Source organism: Erithacus rubecula (assembly GCF_903797595.1).
Source record: "Erithacus rubecula genome assembly, chromosome: 5".
In the NCBI taxonomy this organism is placed as follows: domain Eukaryota; kingdom Metazoa; phylum Chordata; class Aves; order Passeriformes; family Muscicapidae; genus Erithacus; species Erithacus rubecula.
In genome coordinates this window covers 23839052-23861356 of record NC_136687.1, presented here as the reverse complement: position 1 = coordinate 23861356, position 22305 = coordinate 23839052, and the positions used below count along the sequence as shown (strand labels likewise).

General features: G+C 37.2%; 1 protein-coding gene across 3 annotated transcripts in view; it reads left to right on the top strand.

The window, feature by feature from the left end:
• The window catches only part of CORIN (corin, serine peptidase), a 113825-nt gene that overhangs the window by 16422 nt on the left and 75098 nt on the right, over positions 1-22305 (top strand). For all 3 annotated transcript variants that reach the window (XM_079305756.1, XM_079305754.1, XM_079305755.1), the window contains exon 3: positions 4343-4795. In XM_079305756.1, the coding sequence (XP_079161882.1) occupies positions 4343-4795 (453 nt within the window). The remainder of the gene's footprint in view (positions 1-4342; positions 4796-22305) is intronic.

Genomic DNA, 22305 nt, shown 5'->3' with positions numbered 1-22305 from the left:
TCAAAATCAGGGCAGTTTAAATCTGTTTTCTCGATTCAGTCTGTAAAGGATATGCAACATGACGTCGTAGCCTGTTCTTTTCATTTAGTTTAAGTTAAGGAAGTGAAAAAAAGCCCCAAAGCTAGTGAATGTTATGATTGACAGGTAAGTCTTGAGTTGTATCTCTGAACTAAGAATAGTCTGAAATGGATTAAGATCAAGTAAGTCTTGCAATTAGGAAATATGAAGCCATTAAATTTGCTTTCCTTATGTTTAGCATTCCATTTGTATCTTTCATATCCTCTGCCCTAGATTATCATTCTTTGGTGAGAAAGCAGATAAAAAAGCAGGTGTATTTACATCAGCTCTACTCAATCTCTTTCTCAGACATGTATCAAAATGTCATTAAAATATATGAAATCCTCTGGGAAATGGGGCCTGTTCTGATCCTACTTATGTAGCAAAAATCGTGACTATCTCCTCTTAAGTCAATGTAATTCCTGTAGGGTACAGAATAAGGCTTGGTGTTATAACCCAAGTCTAAAACTGGCCAAGGTCCCTTTAGAAGCAGCTTTTGAATTAACATTTTTAAATTTACTCTTCTTCTCAGAAGCTTTCATTTTCTATGCATTGATAGCCTAGAAGCAAAGATATTTGATGACCAGAATTAGATGGATTAATGCTGTGGACATTTAAGGTTGTGTAATAAAATATAGTCTGTTATAGTAACTAAAAATACACTATATCCAAAATAGTACTTCATATTCATTTTAGGTCGATTGTAATTGAATTCTAATATTGGTATGAAGTCTTACAGTGTAAGAAATAAATTGATAGTATTGACTTGGCTAATAGAAATTATTTAGTGGAAGGAAGGAAAGAAGGAAAGAAAGAAGGAAAGAAAGGAAAAGAAGGGAGTAAGGAGTCTATTACTGCAACTTTACTGATGTGCAATTGTTTGGTATGCTATGGGACCTTAATAGTATCAGTAATGTGCCCATTTCTCCAGAGTGCAGAGTCATGGGTACAGACCCTGGAGGAGAAATCTCAGTTCATGTGTGCTGGCCAGTTGTAGTAGTGAACCAGTGATGTATTTCCCTTGCAGCTGCCTCATCCATTACCCATACTTTGTTAGCTGCTTCCCTCTGTTTCATTAGCTTTTCAACAAATTGGTCTTTTTGAGCTTTCCTGCTCTGAACAGCTAGAAATCTTCCACAGTTTATACTGCCAGAATCTCAATTTACTTGCTTGAACAGTGTGACTATTTCTTAGATCTCTTAAGTGTCCATTTTTAAGTAAACTGTCCATTTTTAAAAACCTGTCCATATTTAAGCAAAACATTAATTCACCAAAGTGAACAGCAACTGGAAATGATCATTAAAACTGCTGGAGAGCATTGCTTTGAATTGGATGAGTGGTCACAGTACCTCTATTTTGTACTAAGCACAATGTACTAAAGCACAATGTACTAAGCCAGCATACTGTATGCTTCTGTCATCTGGACATGCTCAGCTGTAGCTGGAGACAGAAATAGAAAACAGTTACATCTATTTCTCAACTAATTAACTATCTGGCTTATGATTTACCATCTACAGTTCTGTATGAACTCAAGCCTGAAGAAGAGTTAGATATAGTGTACCTGTATACATGAATAAAGTGCATGTTCTGTCTGTGTTGCATCTTCACAGAAGAACTGATTGTTTCAAAGCATCACTGTTTTAGGCATCTTGAAATTTAAATATAGGTGCTATAAAAACATATCCAGTAAGTTTAATTTGGCATTTAAGATATACAATAGTGTTTTTAGGGGAAGGGTGGGGGGAAGGATGAAAATTAAAGCATGTGGGAGCCCAGGACAAAGGGTGGATTCTGCAGTCTGGAATGAAGTGCCTAAATTCTCTATGGTGCATTGGTAAAAGGAAAAGATTGGAGGAAAATGTGGGGGAGGAAGGAGGTGACTCAGGAAGGTGACCTAAAACTCTAACAAACTGAGTGGAAACAGAGTTGTGATCTAGTGCTAGCAAGTGGGGAATGCCAGAAGCCTACACCTGCCAGCCTCAAGGGCAGATGTACCTGATCTTATTTTGGAGGGGAAAAATGCTAGAAAGAATTTTAATATTGCTCGTTGGCATTGGAGATGATAAAATTAGGAAGTCCTTTTGTGTCAAAGAGGTTCATTGTGTGGTCCCCCTGTTAAGAGGAACTGTTACCACAGGAAACTGTAAAAATAGAACAAAAAATGATGTTGGAACGATAGGTAGAAGAAGCAAACGAGCATTAGGGGGTCTCAGTGAAAGAAGTAAATGACCTCATGGGAGTGATAGACATAGTTATTATTTGTTGTTCCAGAAAAAGAATGAAATAAGTCTGAGTGAGAAGAGGATAGAGTCCAGTGGGTAACCTCAATATTTTGCTTCATAGTATTTATCTGACAACTGTATTAAACCAAAGGGGATTTTTAAACCTCTTTCAAGAGTTGCCTGTCTTGTAATATGTTGGCTTCTATTCTGCTGAGTGATATATAAATAGCTAATCATTTAAACTTTAATTTTAAATCAGTATTAATAGCTCTTTCGAACTGCTTTACAGCCTTTTTCTATTTTTATGCTGAGTGGAAGAGAAGAGACGAGTCTAGGGAGGAGGAGAGAGAATGTGAAAAAATACCTTAAGCTATTCTTGAATTATGGAAAAATACTACGCACTTTCCAAAAAGAGTTTAAAAAGCTTACTGTAACTTTCTCAAAATTGCACAAAAAATCCCAAAAAGCAAGTAGTTAAGTTGGAAACTTGAAACAAAGTAGGCTTCTGAATTCTAGAGATTCAGTGCTTGTGTACAGTTTTAACACAAATATCTGGCATCCAAATAAAGCCACATATAAGTGACCACAATTTCTGAGCACAACCACTCACTTTTCCTTAGACTTTAGCAAGTCATATTAATACTAGTCCCTACTTGTGAAAATGCACTTACTGTTTGGTTTTTAGTTGCTTCTGTAAAATACACACAGTGAATTTCTCCAGACCCCAATGATATATGAACATCTGCTGCTGGAAAACCAGAAACCTTAACATTATTTATATATATATATATATATATATATATATCCAAAACAATCCAGCCTAGATAAATGAGGATATGGTAAATCTCAAATGGTAACTGTTTCATTGAAACTCATCATATTTCAGAAATTTCACCAGTTTTTCTTGCTTTTTGCATTTGCTATAGTTGCCAAGGTACTTAGGAACATTTGGGAGACTTTATGTTTGGAGGATTCCTTTTAAACTTATTTTATAATCAAGTATATATAAACTATGTTTATTATGATTGTTAAGCTCTTTTACATGACCTGCCAGTGGCAAAAATTACTTTTGCTATTTACCAAAAATTTCTTATATTGTAATACAGAGTGGTATTTCTAGCATTAAATATGACTCTAAAATATTTGGTTAAAGAATCTGAGATAGTATTTGTAGTTTTTATTATAGCTAAATAAGTTATATGTTCTATAGATGTTTAAGATGTCTTCTTTATTATCTGGATTAATGGGTTAAAGGTCAGTTCTCTTACTTTGTAGCTTAAATTCCATATGCTAGATACGAATTAGATACATCTACTTACTGTTATGCAGCTCTTTTGATTTGTGAATTATAATGATTAGAATAAATATAATATTGCAGCTATTCAACACATACAACTAAGCAAAGTCTGTTTTTGTCTATAATTTAATAAATGATCAAAAAATGAAGCCAGCAAGTGACTAAAATTTTAGATAGTAGCTGTATATTTAAAATCCAGTATCAGAGAAGAATGACAAAGAACTCAGGGGCCCATATTTAGCAGAGATAGTTAAATTACATAATCTTTTAATCTCTTTCCATTTTGCAAATTAATGAATATGAAACATATTAAAAATATATTGGTTCCCTTAAAGCTTCAGAATTGGATTTCTGAAGGTGGTGGTATTACGAAAACAAGAGATGATGCAATTTAAAAGGAGAAAAAAATAGCATTGTTCATCTTGTTTAACAATGATAGAATGAATGCATGGTGGAGCTCTTTGAAATTGCACTCTAGTTTTAAACATGTAAGTATTCAGGGACATACTATAAATATGATTAGAATTTTTTAAACTCATGGAAGCATTTGCTTCTCTATTTATCCTACAGCAACCATGTTTTATGTGCTACTGCTATTTTATTGCTAGATAGAATTCTTAAACTTAGTTGTCTTTAATTTTAATTTAGAAATTAAAATACTTTTAAAATCAGTGTCGTTATATTTACTAACTTTTCAAAACAAATTGGTAATACTTATTCTTCTGGATGATGGTAATGTCGGTGTTTTTTTTTTCCTTTATTGCAGGAGTGTTAGAAAAAACATGCTTTTACTCCAATGGAAGTGAGGGCCTCACAGCTAATGGTGATTTTGAAACGTCTCATGATCTTTTGCCAAATATAGTTGAAAATAGTTCCAAGACTGATCCCACAGTGGATCACAGCACACAGCCCTCTTCCTGGACCACCATGCCTTTATCCCACATTGACCAAATGAACAAGAACTCAAATATACTTAGAGAGTCTTTCCAAGAAAATTCCTTTGTTCCTCCAACTCAAGCCCCAGTGCTCAGCCATCAGCCTGCCTCTGACGCTGCTTTGGCAGAGGGCTCTGAAGACAACACCCAGCTGTTTGCCACTGCAGAGGAGGTGACACTGTGGGCTACAGATGCTTCTTTTAACAACACAGAGAGGGTGACCACTCTGCCAGTATTAAGTCCTACCCGTCCATCTGTGTCACAAAAAAAGGATCAGAAAAAAAGTAAGTTTATATTTTATTTGGCTCCATAGTTCTGACCCAAAAACTACAGAGCATACTATTGGCATGTTTCCTTGAGCTCTAAGGAATGTGTCTTTGCTAATTGATTTTGTTGTGTACTTTCTATGTTGCAATCAGCTGGTTTCTCATTGGAATCTGTTAAGGAAGATGCCATAAATTCTCTTAGGGGGAAAATTTACAATACATTCTTCAATTGGTGATAATCAGGCTTACCAAGGCTGGAAATGAATTACTGCACTTATTAAGTCTGCAGATTGCCTATTCCATGTTTCTTTAAAACTGTGTGTGGCAAGTACATTCCTGATCTTGGGATGTAATTGTAGTTACAACTCTTTCTGTCTTAATAGATAAATTCTTCTTTAATTTGAAGCAGTTTTTATGTGTAGCAATAAAGTTCCATTGGCATTTTAGAGTGAGAGTAACAAGAATTAACTGGGATCAGGACATTTTTTTCTGTATGACTGTGAAGGTAGGTGTATTTTATTAATGTCATAGTGAATGTTATTGATTCATTATGTCAGTGGTAGTAAAGGATTCCCTGATACTGCTTTGCTAATTGCTAAAACACAAGGGTACCATATTGAAATTAGTCAATTTCTCTGGAGCTGCATATCATTCCTTTGTTCTTAATCCCACCAGAGGACAAAGCAAAACTTATTCATAAGGTCATATTTTCTTCTCCCCTAGACTATAGTGACTTCATAGGCCATTTGAATGGTGCAGGTTTCTTGCAGGTTCTATTTGCTAATTGATTTGTCCTATGTAGATTTCTCTCTTTTTCTCCCCCTGTACTCCAAACTCAGAATAAATGTATATAAATGCACATTTGAAGCCTATTAGTGCTTCATTCATTTACTTCTTTTGGCAACTTGACAAATTATCACTGTACCAAGGGACAGCAAGAAAGCATAATGCGCTACATTATATTTTCATCATCATATTTGAGATACCTGAAATTCCAGGAAATATAGATGAAACAGTGTAAAGCCCTTTTGCCTTTGCTTACCATGTTGGAATGAACTCTTTTGAGATGCATATAACTTGTGTATGTAATATGCAGACGTGTGTGTATGGCATGTGATATTTTTCCCTACTATAGTGTTAATGCAGGACAGCACTACAGTGACTCAGGACAGCCTTGGGTCTGGATTTCTAATCTTTTTGGTATTATACAGAGAGGCACTTTAAGCACTTTCCAAGTATGTGTTCTATTCTGGTAAGTGCAGTTCATTCCAACAGCAGTATGACCGCGAGTATATTCAGTAGACATTGCTTCTTGGAATTCTGTTGTGTAGTATTTTCTGTGTAAAGAGAAAAGGACAAAAGGTTTTCAAAGACAAATTTGAAATATCACAGATTTCTTAAAAAAAAAAATCCTATCCCAATCTGAGATACTTCTCCCAAAAACAAAACAAAAACATATGGAGATAGTATGTTACTAATCAATAACCTCGCACTCTTTGATTCCAATTTCAAAAGTTTGATTTATCTGTATTCATTGGGACATTGTCTTAATTCTGTGTGTAGATTTAAAAAAAAAAACAACCAAACAAACATATTTTAAGTGTCCAGAAGAATTTGATCTCTTAATAATCCCTTGGTTCTCCAAGGCACAGAAAGCAGGGGATTTCTAGCACTGTCTGCTACTCACTTCCTTTCTTGCCCTGGCCTTTGCAAATGAGCTCCTTATACTTGTCTTCAGTCTCTTTGATCTCTTTTTTTGTACTAAACTTGCTTCATGGAGAGAACCCTAAGGTAACACAGAATATGGTCTGATGTTCACAGGAAGTTCTTATGTATTCTGATGTGAGAAATAAATGAGCTTCTATACAGTGAAACTGGAATATTCTGTTAGAGTAAAAATTATTTTTTTTAGGACAAGTAAAACATAAAGACCACATCAGATTGGTGATAATAATTAAACTATTTCTCTGTTGCTTAGTGTCTGAATCCAACTGTCCATTAGCATGTGCCTGAAGAAGAATAAACTAGGGCTGGCACGCTGAGACCCTTGAACACTGTGTGGTAGCATATTCCAGTGATCTGCAGTGAGTCCTGATGAGCGTTCATTTGTCCTCCTATGAATTGATGAAATTACTTTTGAACCTATGTAAAACAGAGGTTTGAGTTTTTGAAGCATATCTTGTAAGGAAATTAACCTCTAAATGAAGTGTGAGGCTGATGTTCCATCATCATCAATGCACACTAGCACATCATTCCTCAGAACAAGTTTCATCTGGTTCAAATGTGGGGAGGTGAATACATTTCTGTTCATTTACTGAGTATGTATAACTTGGACTTTATGCTGATTTTATGCAGTACAAGAAAAGATAAATGATATGTCATATGACATAGAGACTGCAAGTTCAAAGTTAACCAGACAAAATTCTGTGAACACATTTGGACTGGCATTCATGTGGCTGTTAAGTTCTTGGTCTGATACTAGTGTTGCTAGTGCTGGGTTTGCTTTACTGGTGGACCACAGCTTCAATAAAAGACATTAATAAGAGAAATTATAAATATTGTGACCATATGGTATTCAGTGAAGACTTTAACACAAGTAAGATGTTGCTGAGTTACTAAGTGGAGGGGAATGAAATTTGGCACATATGACATCAATTATTTAAGAAGTCCTCGAGGCAGAAGGAAGTTCTTTGGCAGAAATTCTTAAAGAATAGATAAGTGGGTAAATAGGAATGAATGATACCATAAAGAAGAAATGAAGTAGTTTATTTCCATTTTACAAGGGGAAGTAATGCCTCACAATTATATTAGAAAATTCTTTGAAGGAGACAGTGAAAATGCTGGTTAATACAAAATACTTGGCTTTTCAAAACCCTGTTAACAAGAATCTTCACCAAGAAATCTTACAGACACTCTTCTATGTGTTTGTTAAAAGACAGAAGGAAAAATAAGAATGAATGGCTGGGCTCCAGAGTGAAGAAGGCTGCTGATGGAGTCTTACAGACAGGCAGTGTTTTCTGATCAGGGAAAACAGAAAATAATCAAGTAATACCATTTCTACTAATATAGATTTAGCTGCCTGAAATGAATAGCTGGGAATCACATAAAGGTTTCATAGAGGGGACAGTGACTGATAAAATGTTTAAATGACTGTGCCAATAGATGTGAAAGAATGCTGCAGAGTGGGAAACAATGCAAACTCTATCAAATGCTGGACTTTCAGCTAGTATTGCCACCAAAATAAGGACCTGATGGTTTGCTGCATTCACCACTCTGTCTCCATGAAAGCCTTCATCATGAGCAAAGAACAAAAGGGAAAATCTTGCTACCTCAGTATATAACTTCAGAAAGATTACAGTATAATTGGAAAAGGCAAATAACAGGCAGCCAGACCAGTAGAGACATGGAAATGTGGCATGTTGCAGTGTTAGATGTGGGGAGGCATTAAAGAGAGGGAAAACACTGTTTTCCTTCTTGAAAATAACTGGCCTTTGAGTAAGTTGTTGTGGTGGATATTCAGATTGTTTTGAGTGTCTATATATATTTAGGTGAAATAGAACAGTTACTCAATGTTTTTCATTATACAAGGAGTTGCCTTTTTTTTCTTTTGGCCTATCAGGCATTAAGCTAAAAAAAAAAAATTGGAGATCTCATGGAACTTACTGCCACAGGATGATGGGAAAACCAGAAAGTATGGAAATGCTTGGAGAACTTTGTGAAGGGTTGGTCTGATGGGACTTGCAGAAACAGTAGTCCACTGGCAACTTCTGCCTTGTAAAAGTTCAATAATTTTTGTTGCCAGTTGTTGTTACAGTCCGAGGTGGTTGTTCCTTATATTTGCCCAATATCATTAGAATTTGTCTTGAATATATAACGCTGGCCCTTACCAAAGGTCAGCTTCTGAGTTAAATGTATCCTGCGTTGCCTCTGCGTTGGAAAGCAAGAGAAGGAATGTGTTTTTCCTATTGAGGGATTTGAGGTTGTGTGACTTCACATCTAAATGTTTTCTGGAGGCATAAGCCATGGTCCTAAGTCATGAGGACGGCTCACTGGAGAGTTTTCTGATGGCAAAACCATCAGGATGGGAGTCGTAGGTGAATCAATAGGTTCAGTAGTGTTTATTCACAGAATTTAGAAGTATACACAATAATACTCTATTCATGTGTCAGTCAATGCTTAACAGAAAAAAAGACCACATATTAAATAGTAACTATTGTAGAAAATAAAGCAGAGTTTCCCAAGGAAATATTAATACAATTTATTGGTACTTTTTTCTCTTTGAAATAAAAGCAGACTTAGGTAGTGAAGTGGGAAGCTTGATTCAAATGAAGCAGACTCCCTGTTTTGTACTGATGATTTGGGGAGATGGAAGGAGAGAGAGCGAGGGCTGATGCAGATGAATGGAATAGACACTGGGACAGGAAGTATTGGTATCTGGTTTCATTTCTTCCACTCAGAGGTGCATTTGCATATCTTTATTTAATATCCATTTTTCTGGGGCCAAGTCTCTAATAGATCTTCCCTAGCAGACAGTCTAGTAATGCCTCTTCCACTTCACAAAAACAGTTCCAGCAGAGAACTATACCCGTGGTCAGATCCTAAAGTGAAAAGTAACGTGGCCAAGCTTGATCTTGAGCCATGTCCGTCCGTGCGCGCATCCCCGCGGCCCCGCAGACGTGAGGGGCTGGGAGCGCCGGGCGGGACCCACGGCTCGGCACGGCACCGTGGGCTCGGCACGGCATTCTCAGCAGGGCCCGGCACCTTCAGCACGGCCCGGCACCCTCAGCAGGGCCCGGTAACCTCAGCAGGGCCCGGCACCTTCAGCACGGCCCGGCACCCTCAGCAGGGCCCGGTAACCTCAGCAGGGCCCGGCACCCTCAGCAGGGCCCGGTAACCTCAGCAGGGCCCGGTAACCTCAGCAGGGCCCGGCACCTTCAGCACGGCCCGGCAGCCGCGGCCCCGCTCCTGCCCCCGCGCCGCCGCCAGAGGGCGCCGCGAACCCGCGCGGCTGGAGCGGGGCTGGAGCGGGGCAGAAGTGGGGCCTGGAATGGGGCTGGAGCAGGGCAGAAGATGGGGCCTGGAATGGGCCCTGGAATGGAGCTGGAGCAGGGCAGAAGATGGGGCTGGAGCGGGGCAGGAGCAGCCGGAGCGGGGTAGGAACGGGGCACAGGCGCTCCTGGGCAATGAAACACGGTCACTCGTGCAGGTGTGGAGGAAGGGGAACACCCCCCGAGCCCTAAGCGATTGCTTTAAAGAATGAAGTGGCAACGTGTTCTCGTAAAAGCGAGTCACTGTATCAGAGTTCCAAAAAGCACAGGGTTTTGGTTTGCTTGCTTGTATCTTTTTCTAAGTGCAGAGGAACTTTGGGTCTTTTCACCTTTCTAACAGAAACTGAGCGGCTTAGTGTCTTTGCAATCCTCCACTCAGCCTAGATGTTACCCTAATTCTTTTATCAATTAACTATGTTCAATTTATACATTAAATAAATCTCTTTGTCACTACCCAACATTTCTTATTATGTATTTGGGGTTCTGCCACTACTAGAATTCTACTACACAGAATTTTGTGTTCTGCCACTACTCCTACAGAGAGGGTCCAACTCACCTTTCTATTTGGTAGGAAAGAGTGAAAACCACTGTGGGGATAGCTGGATACAATATGTCACATGTGGAGCAGAAACAAGAAATTGCATCTCTGTCTCTGCCTTGTGCTGGTCATACTGAAGACAGTTTTTTTCTGCTGAAGCTAAGGTCTCTGGTAACTGCATCTCAAGTCAGTCCATTATCTTGAGTCTCCCTAATCCCAAGTATTTACATCAGTGATCTAATAAATCATTTTGTCTTTCAGCTCAATTTGTGTTTTATTATTTATACAAGTTGAAGTAGACTCAGTGTCAAGTATTATATATATTCAAGTATTGTGTGGCTTTTTCAACAAAAAAGATGATGTTGATGTATCTTTTTCTGTTCTATATTGTGATTGATCACTATGTTTCCAAAGGTTTACCTTACATCTGATAGCAGTATGTCGTTTTGTGATTGATTAAAGTTTATCTGTTTTGTGCTTCTGCATGGTTTGTTATGGATTATAACACATTGAATGCAGCCAGGTGTGGGTACAGAGTCATCATGAATATAAAATGGTGAGTTCTAAACCCTTGTAAAAATGTTGGAAGGTCAGAGCATTGATACAACTAAGTGATTTGCAATCATTGTTATCTTTCACAATCATGTGAAATCCAAGAACAACATAATGAGTACCATGGTTTGAAATCATTGTAGGGATAGGAATTTGAGAAAGCGATAACCAGCCAAATACAGCCAAAGATTAATTTACCTGTTAATCCATACACAAAATCTGTATTTCTCACCTTTATTATGACTGCTAATTTTAAAAATTGCACTCTCCAGTGAAATTAAATAGTAGAACTTCATACCAGAAATCAGGAAAATCTTTTTCACTGGATGGGTAGTGCTGAACCCATTGCCTCCAATAGCTGTGGGATTCTTTTCCTTGGGTGTTTCTAAGACTCAGACAAAGTCATGGACAACAATGTGCTGGCAGCAATCTTAATTGGAGCAGCAAATTGGGTGGAGACCTCCAAAAGACTCTTTTGACCAATAGTTCTGTGATTCTAGGGTATAAAAAATTGAGTAGAACATGAACATTTTGCATGGTTGAAAGAAGTTTAACTTACAGCTAATAATTTAATCCTAATTTTAAGATAATTAAATCCCAATTTAAGATAATTTAATTCTATTTTTCATGGGGAAACTTGTCATTTTTCTCTAACTGACATAGGCAAGTAAAAAATTAGTTATAAGAGAGAGCACTAAAGGGAGCTATTGATATTTATTAGTAGATTTATTAAAAAAGACTAAATGAACTTTCCATTGTGCAAGAAGCAGGTGAAGTACAAGGATTTAAAAATCTCAGTTTGCACAAGCAACTTGCATACATCATGTTCCTAAGATTTAAAAGCAACCTGAGCTGACATACAGCTGTAAGAAACTTAATAGTATTAAACTCTGAAATATTTTCCTTTTACACACTAAAATATAGGGTTGGTTTTGACCTCTAAATGCTCAGGCTGAGAAAGTTTGTCAGAATTCTTTGTTCACACAACAAAAACATAGTGTAACTGAAAAATTAAATAATAACTGCAACAATGTAGGCTTGTCTGTGAACAGAAGCATTCAGACTCTAGTGGTAGAAAAAGAATTAGACCATCACTGGGTGTTTTAAAAATGCAATGCTTAGAAGAAAACTCCTGTGCTGTAAACAGGAGAGTCAGTAGTAGTCAGATAAAGAAATGGCCAAGGAAGTTGTGTCATGTTCTGCAACACATATTTTGCCCAATGGGCAATCAAATTCAGAACATCTAGGCTATAATATTTCTGGCTAACACAAATAATCTTTTACAGACAATGACTGTAATGATACAAGCACATACATACCTCTGATTTCCATAGGGAAAAAATTAATTTGTTAAGACTGATCAGCTGTAGCTAACTGGGGCTTTGAAGATCAGCACCCAGATCTTAAACTTCCCGTGTGAGTTTCCACATGGGAAGCTGCAGTCGGAAAGCATATTTTGTGTGTACTTGCAGTGCTTTGCTTTTTAAGTGAGATGCTGTATTCTGCTCTTAGGTTCTAGACAGATTTTTCAGGGAGGGGTTTGCTGTGTTAGTTTTATCTGAAACTGAAGTGAGTGTTGTTATCATTGTGAGATATACTTGGGAAAAAGAAGCCTAGTTTCTTATTAAATAGATCAGAAGAGTGGCTATCCTAGAAAGTAATTAACCGCAGAGAAATGGACAGCTCAGGTGCGGTCTATTTCTATGCTGACCTATTCATAACCTAAACTATTTCAAGTGTGTTACAAAGCACTGTGCTTTTTTGTTTTGTTTTGAACATAACAGTATTGGTGCATAATTAAATATTGTCAATCAAGCTAGCATTTGTTTTCACTTATTGAGAACATGTTTGTTAGAAAAACCCACAAAAAAACCCGAACAAAAACATCTGGATGTCTGCCTGGTTCCAGTGGAGGCTACCATTTTTTATCCCTTCTTTTAAAAAAAAAGGCCTATCAAGAGGGGTAAAGTCAGGCACATGTTTCAGGAGAATAGCAAAATCCTGTCCAACTTAATGTATCATGGAAAGTAGCCTCTAATGATAGATCTAATTGTAAAATTAATTTCAATATGTGCCTTTTGTTTAATGGTAGGATCTTGAAAACATGTCTCTAATTTCACTTAAGAATGCTGTAATTAGGAAATGACTAATCAAAATACCAGACCTGGAGCACAGGCCTGCTTGCTGGGGGGTAAATGTTCAGCCTCAGCTTTGGCTCTTGAGTTTACCTGCTCTGAGCTGTGCCTGCCCAAGGGATTAAAAAAGTATGTGCTTCAGCCAAGAAGAGCAGCATCTGGAAGCAACTTGCTGAGAGAAGTGGTCCAAAAAATGAGGTGACTTGATGGAGTGTCCAGCCTTTTGCAATATTCTTTGGTCAAAAGAATAGCTGAGTTAGAATTTAAGACATGTTCTGAGCAAGACGTGTCTGGGGCAGGCTGGGTGTGGTGTTCCATTCTAAAGCAGCTGGTATAGATTGCCTTAAAAAAATAGTTATGATAACACTTCACCTCTGATCTAAAATATGGATTGTATTTCCCTCATGGCTAATCCCTTCTCTGTGACCTGGGAGATAATGAATTGTTTTTCTCTCGACTGCAGGTGGCCAGTAGCATTACCACCTCTCCCTTTGGTACCTGTGGAGCACAAGGGGGAGTTGACAATCACTCATTCCTTTTGAATTGTATAACTCATTAGCTGAATGAAACTAAATGCAGAGCAGTTGTTCTCAGCTAGTCCTTGTGCCTGACATGTGTTTCAGATCCATGGATGGGATTTGCTGTTCAAAAGTTTGTTTTCCTCTTCTCCACATAAACTATGATGAGTCAGATGGGCTTCATTTGAAGGTTGGTGTTACTGAGAGGGTGTCCCCATTCCCTTTGCTCTGAACCAAACAGTGCTGCATGCTTTTTGTGGCATTTGTTTGCTCAATCAGTTGACTCAGCTCTTAACACTGGCTAAGTTAGCTCTTGGGTGGTTTGGCACAGAAGTTGTTTCAAAGAAAATGGCAAGCACACATGGCTGAAAGTATTGCACCATTGCATCAGTTCAATTGTCTTGTGGAATGCTTTTCTGACTGTGTCAGTTGAATTAAGAAAAGTCATGACCTTTTGTTAGAAACTTAGTCGGGAAGTACCTTACTTATATCTTTAGGCTGCCATCGTTGCTACTGAGCCCTCAGGAGACAGTTTGTCAAATGTCTACCCACATGTAAATGTAACAAATTTACTACTGCTTGTCTTCAGATTATGTCTTTGTGCTGTATTAAAACTGTATGAATGCACTCCTTTTAAGACTTTCTTTAGGGGTCAAAACATTTCATGTGTAAATTGTTTCTGATAATTTCCCAGAGTCTATAGAATCATTTATGCCCGTTGTCACCTAAAATAAAAGCTTTCACTTAAGTGCTTTTAAAACCATGTTTCCTTTTTTTCAGTATTCTGTGCTTTTACACCAGAGTATGGAGCTAGTTTGTCTTTTCCTTCACTTTGCCAGTGCTTGGTGGATGCTTTTAGGTATGAGCTCTCTATTTCCATGGTACAGCTAAATAGTTTCTCAGTTACAAAGGAAATGAGAAGTGTCATGGAAGTGGTGATTCTGTCACCAGTGGGTTTGTTATTTTGTGTGGATGTTACAAATTTTGATAGTGCTAAAGCAACCCCCTATAATTTTAGTGGCTTTTTTTTTTTTTAACAGAGAGCGGATATGTATGGGAGACAGCAACAAAACAAACACTGGTCTCTTGATTTCTTTTGGCAAATAACTGTGTGGTAGTAGTTGGAATCAGTTTAGAGAAAGATAGCTGTAGAATAATTTACTTTTCAGTAAGTTGCTATGTTTAAAAATTAGAGATTAATTTTAATCTTGAAACTATAGCTTTTATGCTATTTTTTAGAAGGTGAATATATAATAATGATTTAGTTCTGTAAGAGGACCTGTGCTTTAATTGTAAGACAATGAAATATGTTGCCTGATGTACATCAGTAAAGAAACCTTAAGAAATAAATGCTTTTGAACCATGTGATTTGTATGTTATAAGCTTCTTACCGACTACTTCTTTTTTGTTCATGGTATCATTATTATTGGAATTACTCCTATGCAGTTGCCATTTAATACATGTTTAATGGAGTTGCAGAAGTGAATTGTGTCTATTATTCTAGAAGTAGTTTTGAGCTAATCAGAGGCAGTTGACATGACATGTATTTTGTACATGACGTTCCTCTTTAAGCATCAGTTTGAGTGGAAGTTGAAAATATTGTTTGGATTCAGGTACAAATGTACCTGAATAAATACAGAAGGAATATGTGCAATTGAATAGAATCCTAGCAGGAACCACAGATGAGTAGACATTCAGCTCTTCGTCATTCATTGTGTTACTTCAATTTCTTTCAGTCCACTTTCCTTGTTGCAAGGAATTTGGAACCTTCTCCGTTGACAGATGTCTCTGTAGCAAATTTTTTATTTTTCCAGTGTTATGGTGACAATGTGTCTTGGTTCACATTAAATCACACAAATACAGACATCAAGAGAGTGACATATTTAAAAAGGGAAGGCAACTATTTAGAACAACACTTGAACATATGCTGATTGCATTCCTATTCAGACAGCACTTCACCACATGCTTAAAAGATGCTCTCAGTAGAGAAGCTGTCTAGTCTCACGATTGAAATTCAAAATAAGCCAAAGTTATAGCTCTTAAAAAGTCATTTGCCATGTCCCTCCCTTGTTGATTTGAATAGGGTCTGCTGGTGCTTTGAAATTCTGAAAAAAATGGTCCATGTAGTCTATAGCTAACTTTTATCCCTATATGCAAGGATATAAGTTTTAAGCAGTTTCTTCTATCAGGGTCTTGAGAATAGTGCTAAGCTTAAGAATTCCCTTGATTACCTATGGTCTGATAGAGAGGTTCTGCAACTTTTCACAAACCTCTGACCTCTGATTCAAGGCATCCAACTAATGATTAAAAAATAGTGTACTTCTAGTGAGATAGATGCCTTTTAGAATTGGATGTCTCATTTTGGATAGACAATAAAAGATGTTAACTCTTGGTATGGCAGTCTCAAATATTCAAAACAGTGTTTCAAAATATATAGGAAAATAAAGTTAAAGACAGTCTTTGTAATGTTTTTGTTAACATCTGTAATTTTAACTGCATATGAAACGTGTGATTGATGTAGATGAATTAAACAAGTGTTTAATTTGTTAGTTAGATAAAGGTACATTTGCAGTATTTGTGTTCTAAGTGTTTCAGCATTCCATGATGGAAAAAAAATGGAACTGAGGGTCAAGTGACATAAAAGAGTAATGGTTGTTTAAAACTAAGACATTAAAAAAAAAAGATAGTAAGATAGTAAAAAAAAAGATAGTAAAAAAAAAAGCATCCTTGGTCACTATAAATTTTAAAATAGATATCTAATATTAAATATTAGATATTTAATATCTATTTTAAAATAGATAAATTTTAAAATTTTAAAAAGTTGGATGAAATCCAAGTAGCAGAAAATAACAAAGAATCACAAGCAAGGTGGGGTGTGCAGAAGAGTAAATTACACTCATGATTGAAAAGTAATATGCACTCATATGTCATAATTGTTAGATCATGTTTGAGATCTTGGGTCGAAATGAAAGTATACAAATAGGGATATAAAAGCTCTATCTGAAAATAACAGCTGTATTAACAATACAAGGCTGTAGAAATCATAGGATGAAGTTGACATTGCAATACAGAAAGTGAAAAGAAGGTTAAGATGGAATATAGAAGGAAATATAATGACATGGGAGGTTATACTGTATAAACAGTAATTTCTACTGTGTCCAGAATAAGCGAGTCTCTGGGAGGAGACAGCAGGGGTCTCCAATACATGGGAAGAATCTTTCAGACACTGAAGAGCTTGAAATTGTCAAAGAAATGAACTGCTTTCATTGTCTCACTATTTACAATGGCAAATTCAGTACAGCTGTCTAATAGATAAGAATTTTTAGGAGTCTTGAAGTGGAAATATTAAAGGAAAACAGAAAACAAAATTAAAAGTAAGATATTTAACCATCTCATTTAAAAACAAAGGCAAGTGAGCAGCATCCAAACTGAAAGTATGAAGATAATTGTGAATTATCTTGACTGGTGTAATTTGAGTAGTATGGCCAAACTCTCAGTGATGTTTCTTTATTGACTTTTAATTGTGACTCAAAATACATCCTGACACCAACAGCTGCAGATTAACCAACAGAGTGCTTGGTAGAGGAATTGAGAGTTTTAGACTGGTAGAAATAGTAGAGATGATACAGAGATGTTGATCAGGCTTGAAAAAAATTGAAGTCTAGATTTTTTTATTATAGCTATTGCCTTCCACAGCTTAAGTTTGGATTTCTGTCCATAAAAGTTTTCCTCTGATTTTTTACTCTTATATAGTCAATATAGCCTGACACCAAGACCCATGAGAACTTTCTCCTGTAGTGGGAATTATCCAAATTATCTTAATCTGTTAATGCATCTTTGATGTGTCATTCTCTTTTTCTTGCTTCTGTCCAGCCTTCCATACAGAAAGATGACCTATAATTTCACCTTCCCTCAGGCTTCTTCTCCCCACCCACATCACTGAATTTTTTCCCCGTGACTCTTGAGTCTAATGTCTCTAAGTTATGCTTGGTTGGTATGGAGTTTAACTTCCCTGTCATGGCCACCTCCATGCAGTGAGAAGCACATAAAAATTATCCAAATCTGACGTGGCAAAGTGGGATCTAGGCTAGTTAAGTGAAGTATTTGAAGAGATGGTACAGCAATACGAGTTGAAACTAACTTTGTAGAATTGTTTCAGTTCTCATTTGTGTCTCAAAAAGTGTTCTCAATTACATGTTCATACTACTTGAATTTGGAAAGAAAGGGCATTTTTTATTAGACTATGGTGGATTGCTCTTTATGGGCTGCCAGATTTCCTCCCAGTTTGTCTCTCACTCTGTCCCCTCCACAGGAAAGTGGGAGGCAGGAGACAAGATGTAAGATGCCTTAGGTTAAATGGGAGGCAGAGAGATCACTTATCAATGTGCCAAACAGACATGGGAAAATTATTTGAATATATTGCCAATTAAAACCAGAACTGGATGGTGAGAAAAAAACACAAGGATTAAAACAATTTCTCTCATCCTGCCCTTCTTTCACAGGCTCAGATTCATTCCTTCCTTTCCAACTCTACTTCCTCCCTGCTGTGAGCGGCACAGGAGGATGGGGAATGGAATTCTGATCAGTCTATGTGAGTTGCACGCTGCTGCTGCTTTCTCCTCACAATTTGCCCTGCATCAGTGCTGGATCTCTGCATGGTCTGCAATCCTTCCAGAAGAGATCCTGTGTGGGCCCTCTGGATGGATTGCAGTTCCTCAGGATAATCCCTTTTCAGCACTGTTCCTTCAGGACATGGCCACCTGCTCTGGAAATTTCTGCTGTGGTGCCTGAAGCTCCTTTCCCCCTTCTTCTCTCACCTCAGTGTTACAGGATTATTTCTCACACTTGTATTTTCCTCACTCAGTGCCCTGTACAGGATTTTGCTCTCCCAGCGCTGCTGCCCTAATGGCTGAGCACTCAGCTGGCAAGTTTTACACTAAATTGTCTAAGAGGAAGCAAAACCCAGAGAAATAAAATGGGAGAAATTACACAGAAATTTTATTTTAATTACAAATTAAATAAAATAAATTACAGCTGTGAAAGAGGAAACAGGAGTTAATACAGTGAAATCTTTTGGCTGAAGGGTGATGTGATATGTTTTAACCATTGCTGTAACCATCAAGGCCGCAAGATCCTTATAAACCATTACCATCTATTGCCTAAATTTTCCTTTGACAGAAATGCTAATAGTGCTTTATTCTCTCTGTATCAGGTTGTAATTAAAAATATCCATTACTTCAGACCTTATTTTTCTTGTAGTGTTAAATTTTTTGAGCATGACACCTCTACTACTTTGATTTTGTTGGTCTACTACCAGGGAATTCGTTTCTTAAATTTCTTAAGATCTGTTATCCTGAACTTAAGTGTACTTTTCCAAGGGTTTAGAGAGTATACACAAATAGTGCTCTTTCTACTAAATGAAATGGTGGGGGTTTCCTCCATAATGTGTATGTATTCTTTTTATTTTCTTCAGTAGTGTAATGGGATGGTGAGCTGTTCTGTATGGAATAGTTGATGTTTTCTGTATAGTGTGTCCTGGAAGAGAACAAATAGGAGTGTGGAAAAAATGCCAGGAAGAAGCTGAGAATGTGTTTAGAAGGAAAGTCACCCAGCATATGCATTCAGCAGCCAAATTACCCATTGTGTCAGGAAAGGCAGGCTGCTGTGAGTTGTGGAAATTGAATTTTCAAGTTACCATTTGTGGGAAAAAATTGCAGACACTATGTTTTAGTTGCAAAATGATTGATTTTAAACTCACAATACTTAAAATAAAGAGAAGACAGTTTGTAGTTTTCCCTGCTGTGTGGACTCCAAAGGATAGATCCTAAGAAAATTACGGAGAAAACATCTGAAATGCAGTATGAGATATTCAGTCCCAAGTGGACTGTACATTGGAAAATTCACAGCTGGAGAGAGGCAAAGAAAATCTGTCCATCTTCTATTTTAATTGCAGTATAAAATGGACCAAGATGTCACAGTAAATGAAAAGAAGTAATAGTAAATTAAAATTTTTGAAGACTGTAATGAGTTTTGGAAAAAGTGTTTGCTGGAAAAATCAGATGCTGGGTGGGAATGCAGTAGTGGAGCAAAAGTCCACGATAAAGCAGATACTTATCAACAGGACAGAGGAGCTAAAAAAGGCCTTGCATAGGTTCACATGTCTCACACAGGAAATTGTAAAATCAAGGGGAGTGACAACATTTTTTTAAGGTCAGGGGAGCATGGCAACTTGGGATTGGTAAAAAATTGATGTGCTGTAGATCATTCCTATATCAAAAAACCTGCAAAATGCTGCCATGGGCAGGTTGGACTGGATCAGTTCGCTTTTGTTTTGCTTCTTTTAGTGGGGTTCTCAGAAATTTTCAAGACATTTTAGGAGTAAAGATAAGATTTCATTCCTTGTTTGTAGAACTTTTGCTATGGAAGAACCAGGTGAATATTGCCATTTATCCTTGGATTTATGGAGGCTTCACCAGTGGAATTGTAGACTGTAACTGTGCAGTTTGTACTGAGGCCATGCTAAGCTAAGCTCTGTAATGAAGTGGGTGGTGATTGCTGCTGCAAGTTGAACACAGTTCCATTTTCTGAGAGTTACTTAAAGATGCTCTGTAAAAGTTCCTCTGATTAAAATGATCATTTTTAATTGAAACTTGAGTAAGTTTGACTTGGGATATTAAAATCAGGCTGTCTACTTTTCTTTTCAGGCCACATATTCTTCTCACATACTATGTTATGCTTTGCATACCTGAGACAGAGACATGTTTTGCATTTCTTCAATAAAAATCCTATATTAAAAACATAGCCTAGCTAGGATCTAGTCAGGTTTAAATTAGCTTTAACTGAGACATCATTTAACTGCATTACATTTTAGATGCTTGAAGGATCCCAGATATGTTTTTATAGTGCAAATGAGAAAATGGATACATTAAGAATGAAAAGTTCCACCAAATTTTTAATTTTTTTTTCTGAGGAAAGATGTTCTTTCATTTTTCATTAGACAGGAATTGACTCTGATGATGCAATTCAAGTATTCCTAAGGCTTTCCAAGGACTTTATGTTGTTGGGCAGTAGTGACACTTTGTGTAAAATCACTACTCTAGCTGCTGTGAACAGCTCTGATCTTACCCTCTGGTTCCTGACACTGCACTGCTCCATGCATTCTCCCATCCTGGATTTTATTTTTTTTTTTTTTTTGCCAAAAAGATATTCAACCCAATTACTTGATCCAACTGAAATAGTTGTTTTTTTCTCCTCTTTCCTTCCTTTTGCCCTGTGTCCACCAAAATTGCATTTTGGTGCAAGAGAAGAGAGAAAAGTCAGGCAGGCTAATGTGCAGAGCTGGTTCATTGCATGGCCTCATAAATCCAGAAGCAGCAATCACTTCTGGGTGAGGACTATAGCCTTATTGTCATTCAGGCATGGCTCAGTTTTTCAAAACTAGAAAGAGTGATTAAGCTTAGCTGCAGTTCTAGTTGCTTTTCTTTGGGGCTGCCATTAACTTTGTCTTTTGGGAGAGAAGGTAGGTGGTTATTTCCAGTCAGCTCAGCCTGCTAGTTCAGTGTATTTTGTGCAGATGCATTCCATGGACAGTCTGAAGAGAGTGGAAAAGGGAAAATGTGCCATTTAAATTAATTTCAGCAGGACTGAATAGGAGACTGTAGACTTGCAATGCAATTGCTGGAGTAGAAGAAATCACTTTTTTATGAGTTCAGTCTATTTGGCAATTGCTGGTCCTAAACAGAAAACTCTAATTCAGATGAATGTCAGAAATGACCCATATAATGAGAGACCATGCTGTTCTGATCAACAGTGTTTTCACATGCTGTTATTCCCATTCACTGCTCTTCCTACCTTCCTGTAGGTATTGCCAAAACTAGTTTATATTCCCCATAATTGCAGCCTTACGGTATCTGAAGGCAGCCTAATGAGAATGATGGAGAGACAGTATTTGCACTCTTCTCTGTGTGATCATTCTGTTGCAAGGACAGATACTGGGTTTGGTCTCCTCTTTTTTTGTTTTAAAAATTATCATACAATTGCCACAAAATTCCTTCTTCTTATCTGTGAATTTTGAATCCATTGCTCTGCTATCCAGCCAGTGAGTACCACAAAACCATCAGGTAGTTCCAGGGAACTGTGCTCTTCTCTGTCAGGATTGAGTGAATTTTAAAACATGTAAAGCACTCCGTGCATGTGATCCCAGCTGAAAATGTCAGTGCTTCTTGCCACATGCCATGGCAGGGGCTATCTTGCAGTTGTGCCTCAGGAGATACATGAGGATCTCATGAATAATTTTAAAGAGATTTCACGTGATGAAATTTCTACTCTTGAACTAGAATGTTAGTGAAAAGAGAAACTTTATGGGAACACTAAAGCCAGACCAGCTTCAGACTAATTTTTTTTTCCGTGTGACTTCCATTCTCAGCTTAAACTGAATTTTATTATATCCAGGCTGTGCCAAAAAGAAATTGGTTTTGTTTTATTTCTATTCCAATTTTTACAAAGTCAGAGGTTGTTCAAATAGCTAAAAGCATATTTGGTTTTCCAAGCTACGCTTCTCTGGTTTTATTTTTTCTTATTTTTGACAGTATTATGATAGCATTATGGGATGTAATCTTACCTGTGAGTTACCAGCATGGCTTATATATTATGTATACTGACCAGTCAATTCAATACATACTTTGAACCAACTGTTCAGTGGTCATACTATTGTTCTAAATGTATTGCTTTGATTTCA